The sequence below is a fragment of the Chrysochloris asiatica genome, unplaced genomic scaffold, assembly GCF_000296735.1.
Source record: "Chrysochloris asiatica unplaced genomic scaffold, ChrAsi1.0 scaffold00234, whole genome shotgun sequence".
NCBI classification, from domain to species: Eukaryota; Metazoa; Chordata; class Mammalia; order Afrosoricida; family Chrysochloridae; genus Chrysochloris; species Chrysochloris asiatica.
The window spans coordinates 1,689,468-1,698,879 of record NW_006408752.1 but is presented as its reverse complement, the minus strand read 5'-3'; the positions used below and the strand labels follow the sequence as shown (position 1 = coordinate 1,698,879).

The following is a 9,412-nucleotide window of genomic DNA, read 5'->3' as shown; positions in this document are numbered from 1 at the left end:
ACCTCCTCATTTCTTCCATTTGCTTTAGCATCTCTATGCTGGAGAGCAAATTTCAGCATCTCTTCTGACATCCATTTTGACCTTTTCCTTCTTTCTTGTCTTCTTAATGATATATAGGTTATGGAAAATACCATGGCTTGGGTCAGGCACACCTTAGTCCTCAAGCTGGCATCTTTGCCCTTCAACACTTTAAAAAGGTCTTGTGCAGCAGATTTGCCTAATGCAGTACGTCGTTTGATTTTTTTTAACTTAATAGAGACCCTGTAAGTGTCTCTGGTAGCGTAATGGTTATGAGTCAGTCTGCTAACCTCAGGGTCAGCTTTTCAAAACTGCCAGCCATTCTGTGGAGAAAGATGAGGCTTTCTGATCTGTAAAGATTTACAGCCATGGAAACTCTCTACAGTTTGCTGAGTCTAACTGATTCCATGGCACACTACCACCATCACCAATGGATGCAGAGAACCCGAGATGTCACAAGGAGAGTGAGCAAAGGTCTCATGCTATCAGATTGATTCTACATATCAAATTTACTTCACTTTCAATAATTGACTTATAGGCAAACATCTGGCAATGTGTTGTTTTTAAAGAGGGGTGTGTGTCTCAAACAAATGAAACTGTCTTTAGAGTGGTGCTAGATGGGGACACTGAAGGTCCTGGGATACAGGAGAGTGGACCCCTTCAGAGCTGTTATTCCTAGGGCTGCACACTTACTCTGGGTGTTGCTGTCAGCATGTACACCTCACAGGATATGGTTTTACTTAGAGAAAAAACAGCGTATGAGACTTTACCATGTTACTTCTACCCAGAGACAGGAAGGAAACACTAGAGGGACTTGTCACTGCTTGGCAGATCAGGGACTCCAGGTCTGTGAGTTGACTTCAGCTGCACCAGGCCTGCTGGACTGACAGGTGGATGGGTGGAAAGACCTCCTCTCACAGGCTGCCTCCCATAGACAGAGCAGGAGACTAGCTTTGCCCTCAGGCAAAACCCACAGAGCAGAGTGGTTAGATGAGCAGACCTTCGAGGGCTCTTTGGGTGTTCTGCTGAGTGTTTCCGTGAGAGGCCAAAGCACCCAGTATCATTTCTTTACACACGGATGCTGGAGGCAGGGGTGGGGGTCCACCTACCAGAGGAAAAGAATGTCAGCTACTCAGTTGTGTTTTGGAAAGGATTCAAAGCCATTGTGCATTGGGAGTTATACATGAGAAAGGGGAATTCGTAAGTTTTGTTGTAAGAACAGTACTGCCTTTGTGTATCTTACCAACATTTTATTTAGATTTTTATTGTGTTTTAGGTGAAAGTTTACAGAACCAATTCATTCCAGTGTGATTGTTTGTATATCACATGTTCCATGACGTTATCATTCCCCACATGTGTCATGGCCAGCAGTCTCCCCGTTCCTACCTGAGTTCCCCGTTTTCCTTTAGTTCAAATTTTCAACCCCTTCCTGCCTTCTCATCTTTGATTTTGAGCAATTGGTGTCCTTTTGATCTCATCCAACTGAATGTTCTAAGGAGTACATTATTCTTGAATGTTATTTATTTTATTGTGGTGCTATAGGATAAGCAATGGACTGCAAGGTCAGTTCGAACCACCAGGTTGGCAGTTCAAACTCTCCAGCAGCTCCTTGGAAGCCCTATTCAGGGTCGCTCTGAGTCGGAACCAACTGGATATCACTTAACAACAACAATATCAACATAGTCCTAGTGTGGTGCTGTAGGGTAAACACTGGACTGCAAGGTCTCTGTGAACCACAAGGCCGGAAGTTCAGACTCACTAGCTTCTCCTTGGAATTCATTTACAGGGTGGCTATGAGTTGGAACCGACTCGACACCACTTAACAACAACAACATAGTCTCAGTGTGGCACTCTAAGATAAGCACTGGACCACTAACTGAAAGGCTAGCAGTTCAAATCCACCAACCGCTCCTTGGAAACCCTATACAGGATCCCTATGGGTCAGAATCTACCTGAATAGTAATTAATTACAAGAACAACATTGTTAGGGTGAAAAGTAGTCTCTGGGAATGGCTTCAGTTCCAGGTCAGAAGCGGATTTTAGGAATATAGTTTCAGAGGTCCCTCTAGCCTCTGTCAGACTAGTAAATCTGTCTCTTTTTTGGGGGGGGGAATTTGATATTTTATTTATTTTTCTCCCACTCTGTTCAGTCAGAGAACAGTTGGTAGGGGTTGTGTAGGCTGTAGTTCATGTGATCCCTTAGTCCATTGGACTAATGGCTCTCTTGAGTGTTTGGTTTTTGTCACTTTTCTTTGGTCCAAACAGGAAGAGACCACTAGAGACCTCCTCCTCTGGCCCTTAGGGCTGTGCGTTGTTGTCTCTGATCATCTGAATTCTGATGCCTGCTGAGTGTGTCTGCCTCACCAGCAGGCCTGGTGTAAAGTGTGAAATGCAGGGTTAGCTTCCAAGTAGTGGCAGAGGGACTGTTGCATGGTAGAGAAAAATAAAACCGGGAGCCAAGGCCAAGACTTTCAGTCAAATTTGTTTTAGAGAAAAAGCATTTTTAGAACTCCAAATGAAGTAATTAAAAATAAAGACAAATATTTGCACTGTGCTTGTAGCCAACACCAGTTAGAGGGTGTTGTCCAGTGAACACTAAAGAGGTCTGGACTCATTTCAGGTAATGGGGCAAAATTTAGCCTCTTATGGTCATGGGGGTTTGCAACTTATTTGTGGAAATAAAACTAAAATGAATCACTTGTTCGTGGCAAATAAGGGTGAGAGTAAGCTGTTTACCCCTCAGACCCAAACATGAAGATGACAAAAATAAGATCTAAATATAGAAACAGCTCTTATACAATAGAAATCCAGTAGTTTCCACACTGGAAAGCAATTTAAAAAAAATCTTACTACTTTAGCATGCTACCTGGTGCATAGTGGTGGTGGTGGTGGTTATGTGCCATGGAGTCAGTTCCAACTCATAGCGACCCTGTACAGGGTTTCTGAGGCTGTAAATCTTTACGGGAGAAGAAAGCCTCATCTTTCTCCCGCGGAACAGCTGGTGGTTTTGAACTGCTGACTGTGGGGTTCGCATCCCGATTCATAACCATTATGCTACCAGAGCTCCTTACTGGTGCATAGTACGTGCTCAATAAATATTGAATTGTTATCTCCCATAAAAGAACTCATGCCTGTTATAAAAATACAGGCATTTAAAAGTAAAATTAGCCAAATCCCACCACATAAACATTTGAGAATATATCCTTTCAGACATTTTTAGTGCATAGGTGTGCATATGTTCTTTTACAAAGCCAGGGGCATACTGCTCATGTTTATAAAAGCAGGGATGTATTATCACCATAACAATAAGCATGCATTCTTTTATTTACTGTCTGAATAATAAAGTACTATCCTATGTGAGGAAGGAGTAGTAAATTTGTGCAGTTTAAGACTTGACATGTCTCATGTACTGTCCTTTATTTATTTAGCAGGTGTCTTCGGCGGAGGTACGCATTGGGCCCATGAGACTGACACAGGACCCTATTCAGGTAGGCCTCGGTTCCTCAGTCGGATATGGTTTTCAGAGCACATGGTTGTGTGAGCACCATCTCATGGGTTCTTCTAGTACCACAAACACATATTCATCCTTGCCCGCAATACGTGTCTGCATGTACATACACAGTGTATGTGTATGTTTGTATATCCATAGTTGAGATTCTTGTGTGTAAATGTTTCTTTTTAATGTCATATATGGCTATTCAAATTGAAAGCGCAAACAACGTTCTGTCTTGAATTGACATTGAATGGTGGATTGTTAGGAGCAACAGCTAGGCTGCTCAGTATCCTGTAGCAACCAGAATAGGATGCATTGAGGGATGGAGGACAAGGCTCTACACTGAGCCCGGCTGGATGTGAATCCTGGACCTGCCTTTAATTAGCTGTGTGGCTTCACTTCTCCAACCACAGTGGATACACTTAGTGTCTGCTAAGTGGCCATGGTAATGTCTCTCTCAGGAGGAATTATCATTTAAATGAAGTGGCATTGAGACGCAAGAAATCTGTTGTTGATGACTGGAGTTGATAAAAGCCCCAAACTCTTGTCCTGTGTGACCTGAGCCAAGCTACCTCCTGAACTCTACAGCACAAAGGGAGAGGGGTCCAGGGAAGGCAGACAAGACATCTGCAGAAATGACCTCGCTTCCATAATGGCAGCATAGGTCAGCAACTGTACTTCAGTGAATCAATCCCTTCTGCTCCCACCCTTCCTAGGAACATGTAGGAAAGAAAGCTTGCCCTCTTCAAAGTTAAATCTCCAACTGCATAGAAAGCATCCTGTTAGGTCTAGCTAAGGGGACCTTCTCCTTGTAAAACCTGGCTTGTTAGCAATCTGGAAGCTGGTCCTGTACTTGAAACATGTGAAGATGCAGAAAAGATATAAACAAAGCAGCCAAAAGAATAGATGAAAGTGCAAAACCAACCAAGAGGGATGACCTGTTTGATTTATGAGCAAATGGAAAAGAAAATAACAAGATTTTACAGATGCTTGGAAAAGGAAATAGAAATCTGGGGAAAAGAAAAGAAAAACAGAAAAAAAAAAAAAAGGAAGAGATTTAGCTTGGAAAGTTTTGATGAAAACAAATTTAGGATCAGAGAGAGAAAAAAATTACTAAAATAAACATAAGCCACAACTGTTTGTATAGAATATAAACAAGTGGAAAATTCCTGTAATCACTCGGAGGGCACGTACTTTGTACTCCAATTTTGAGTAAAGGCAATGAAAAATAAAGGAGTTGCTAGCAGGAATTTATTCCCAAAAGCAACTTCTAGAGATTACACAACGATGCTGGGGATCCCTGTGCCTCTACATCAATCTCATTTACCTTCATTTTTGTACTGGCAGTGAGTGCTCACGTAAGATGTGTCATTCTTTTTAAAAAAAAGTAACTTATTAAATTGCAACATGTTTAAAATATTCATAAGTGTATGTGTGTATACCCACAGTCACTTTTATCAAATATTAACAGTGTGTGCCATATTTGAGTTTTTTATTTTTAATACAAACAAAAGATTACAAATGCCTTTTAAGCCCTGTATTTATCTCTTGGCTCTTTTTCTCCTTCTCTCCTTCACTCTAAATGTAACCCCTAGTCTAAGATTAATTAAAATGCATATTTGCCTATTTTACTACCCATGTCTGTGCCCATTTGTAACAGTTATTCTTGTTTTGTTGTTAAGTGCCGTCAAGTTGTTTCCAATGCATAGCAACCCTGTCTAGGGTTGCAGAGGAGCAGCTGGTGGGTTTGAACTGCCGACCTTTCAGTTCAAACCAACCTTGTAGTCCAGTGCATTATCCTGCAGCGCCACACCAGGACTCCTTTCTTGTTTTAGATATTTTCAGATGTCATTTGCATTGTTGTGGATATCATTCAGATATTTTTCTTCATTCAGCATCATTTGTGAAAACTATCCATGTGGAAGCATGGAACTCTAATTTATTCATTTTCATTGATGCATATTATTATATTTAACCATCTACCCGAGTAGCTGCAAGGCCTTAAGACATTGATGACATCGTGATTAGATGCTGGGATGCTGAGTACTGTTGCTCTTTCCCTTCTCCTCCCCAAACCAAGTTGCCCTCAGGTTTACTACTCTGATCCATGTGTGTCAGAGGAGAACTGTGCTCTGTAGGATTTTTAATGACTGATTTTCAGAAGTAGATCACCAGGCCTTTCTTCTGAAGCACTTCCAGATACACTTAAATCCCCTACCTTTTTCTGTTAGCAGCTAAACACATTTGCTTGGTCTGCATTTGCAAACTAATAACTGGGGTCTGCAGAGCTGCCATAGAGATGCTCAGTGTCTCCCCAATTTCAGGTGTCAGCAAAAGAAGGGACATGACCCCTGCCTTACTTCCACCTCCCTTATATCACTGGGGAAACTAATTTATGTTCTGGTGCGGTGCTGTGGGTTAATGCGCTGGAGTGCAAAATCGGTTTGCAGTGCAAAGTTGGTGGTTCAAGCTCACCAACCACTCCTTGGAAGCCCTATACAGGGTCGCTGAGTCAGAACCGACTTGACAGCACTTAACAACAACAACAATTCTAACTGCAAGGGAGGTCAGAGTATTGTGGTTTTTTTAGCTTTCTAGGAAGGCACATTAGAAAAAGGTGGTTGTCAGTATCAAATGCCATTTCCCCATATCCATCATTCTGCCTTCAGTATCAGCAGACACCATGCTGCTCCCCAGAGAGGTTTTCATTTCTAATTAGGTGATGCTGAAAACAGACAATGTGTTCTTAAGAATTTTTTTCATTTTAAAAAGGCCTTTTCTTCTCTTGTTTCCTTAGAATAGTTGCAGGAATTGCAGTAACCAGTCCACATCACACTGTTTGAATGCCAGGAAATGCTCTAAGCACCTTCTCAGTGACATCATTTGTCTTACTTCAAAGATGTGGCTAAGGGTACTCCAACTGAAAGTCCTTCTCACACCCTGTCTTAAACCACATGCATTTGTAAGCAAGTCTCTTTATTAAAACTTGCCTCACTGAGTCTTCTGATTTTTCTGCTATACCTCTCCCAGCTAGAATCTGAACTCCTCTAAGACTGATAAAGAGATACATAATACATGTTGGTAAGAGCTCTGGTAGCGTAGTGGTTACGAATCGGGCTGCGAACCTTAAGGTCAGAGGTTCGAAACTACCAGCCACTCTGCGCGAGAAAGATGAGGCTTTCTACTCCCGTAAAGATTTACACCCTCGGAAACCCTGTACAGGGTTGCTATGGGTCGGAACCGACTCGACGGCACTTAACAACAACAACAACAACAACAATACATGTTTGTATTCCACTGTTTGGGGATAATGTTACAGACAAAAAAATTGCAAGATAGTACAGGGACTCATGGATGCCTTTTACCTAGTTTCACCAATGTTTACAAAACTTGATTTACTTACAATTTTTGTTTTTTCTGTCGCTCTCTCTCTACACACATAAACACTTTTTTCTTTCTGAACTGTTTTAGACATGATGTCCCATCATTGTTGTTGTTAAGTGCTGTCAAGTCAGTTCCAACTCGTAGCCAACCTGTATTGTGTTTCTAAAGGGATAAATCTTTGTGGGAGCAGAAAGTCTCAGTGTTCTACCATGGAGCACCTGGGGACTCCAACTGTGGACCTTGTGGTTTAGAGTCCAGTGCATAGCAAATGGAGCCACTAAGTAATTCATTGCACATTCCTAGTACATTTCCTAAGACATTCTTTTACATAGCCACACTCTTTTCTGATTAAAATCAGAAATTTTCATATTCATTCTGTGATCTAATCCCATAGTCCATATTCAAATTTAATTGTTATTGCACAACAGAACAAAACACTGCGTGGACCTGCTTCAACCTCACAATTGTTGTTACATTTGTGCCCATTGCTTCTGCCACTGTGCCAATCCATCTAGTTGAGGGTCTTCTTCTTTCTCTTTTTCTCTGACCCCCCATTTTACCAGCCATGATATCCTTCTTCAGGTACTGGTCCCTCCTGACAGTATATCCAAAGTATGAGAGACAAAGTCTGGCCATCCTGGCTTCCAAGAAACATTCTGGCTGTACTTGTTACAACACAGATTGGTTTATTCTCCTGGCAGCCCATGGCACTTTCAATAGTCTCCTCCAACACCATAACTCAAATACATCAGTTCTTCTATGGTCTTCCTTGTTCACTGTCCAACTTTTGCATGCATGTGAGGTTATTGAAAATACCATGGCTTGGGGTAGGTACACCTTAGTCCTTAAACTGACATCTTTGTTCTTGAACACTTTAAAGAGGTCTTGGGGAGCAAATTTTCCCAATGCACTATATCATCTGATTTCTTGACTGCTGCTTCCATGAGTGTTGATAGTTGATCCAAGAAGAATGAAATCCTTGGCAACTTCAATCTTTTCTCCATTTATATGGATGTTATTAATTGGTACAGTGGTGAGGATTTTTGTTTTCTTTACATTGAGATGCTATCCATACTGAAGACTATGGTCTTTGATCTTCATCAGTAACTATTTCAAGTCTTCGCTTTCAGCATATCATAGGTTGTTAATGAGTCTTCCTCCAATCCTGATGCCATGTTTTTCTTTATATAATCCAGTTTCTCAGATTATTTGCTCAGTGTGCAGATTGAATAAATATGGTGAACGAATACAACCCTGGTGTGCAGATTTAAAATTCCTAATTTTAAATCCTTCATTGTTCCCTTATTCAGTTTGAACCTCTTGGTCTATGTACAGGTTCCTCAGGAGCACAATTAAGTGTTCTGAAGTACTCATTCTCTTCAATGCGCCCATAGCTTGTCATCATCCACACAATTGAAAGCCATTGCATAGTAAATAAAGCACAAGTAAACATCTTTTTGGTATTCAATTTCAGCCATCTGATGTCAGACATGATAGCCCTTGTTCTGCGTCCTCTTCGGAATCCGGCTTGAATGTCTGGAAGTTCTTTGTCAATGTATGATTGCAGCCATTTAAAAAATATGTTTAGCAAAATTTTGTTTGCATGGGATATTAATAACATTTGATGATTTCTGCATTCCATTGGGTCACCTTTCTTTGGAATGGGCACAGATTTGGATCTCTTCTAGTCAGTTGGCCAGGTAGTTGTCTTCCAAATTTCTTGGCATAGATGAGTGAGTACCTTTAGTACTCCATCAGTTTGTTTCAAGATTTCAATTTTTATTCTATCAATTCCCAGTGCCTTGTTCTTTGACAATGCCTTCAATGCACATTAGACCCCTGCTTTCACTAACATTGGTTCTTGATCATACGTTACCTCTTTAAATGGTTGAACATCGACCATCTCTGTCTGGCACAGTGATTGTATATTCCTTCCATCTTCTTTTGTTGCTTTCTGCATCATTCAATATTTTTCCCCTAGAATCCTTCAATATTTCAAGTCAAGGCTTGAATTTTTTCCTTCAATTCCCTCAGTTTGAGGAATGCTGAGTATGCACTTCCCTTTTGGTTGTCTAATTCCAGGTGTTTTCATTTTTGTTGCAATATTTGAATTTGCCTTCTCGAGCTACCCTTTGAAATTTTCTGTTCAGCTCTTGTACCGCCTCACTTCTTCCATTTGTATTAGCATCTCTACGCTGGAGAGCAAGTTTCAGAGTCTCTTCTGACATCCATTTTGGTCTTTTCCTTTATCTTCTTAATGAACTTTGCTTTCTTAATGACCTTTTGCTGTATGATGTTCGTGATGTCATCCCACAACTCTTCTGGTCTTCAGTCTTTAGTGTCTAAGGCATCAAATAAGTTCTTGAGAGGATCTCTTAATTCAGATGGGAAATGTTCACGGTCATATTTTGGCTCTCATGGACTTGTTTTCATTACTTTCAGCTTCAGTCTGAATTTGCATATGAGCAATTGACGGGGTCTGTTCCACAATCTGCCCCTGGCCTTGTTTTGACTGAT

At 41.0% G+C, this 9,412-nt stretch overlaps 1 protein-coding gene across 5 annotated transcripts in view; it reads left to right on the top strand.

Moving 5' to 3' along the window:
- The window catches only part of PDE8B (phosphodiesterase 8B), a 350,779-nt gene that overhangs the window by 144,596 nt on the left and 196,771 nt on the right, over positions 1–9,412 (top strand). For 4 of the 5 annotated variants that reach the window (XM_006873286.1, XM_006873287.1, XM_006873285.1 and 1 more), the window contains exon 2: positions 3,447–3,506. The exons of the other annotated variant lie outside the window; for it this stretch is intronic. In XM_006873286.1, coding sequence (XP_006873348.1) covers positions 3,447–3,506 — 60 coding nt within the window. The remainder of the gene's footprint in view (positions 1–3,446; positions 3,507–9,412) is intronic. 5 annotated transcript variants of the gene reach the window in all.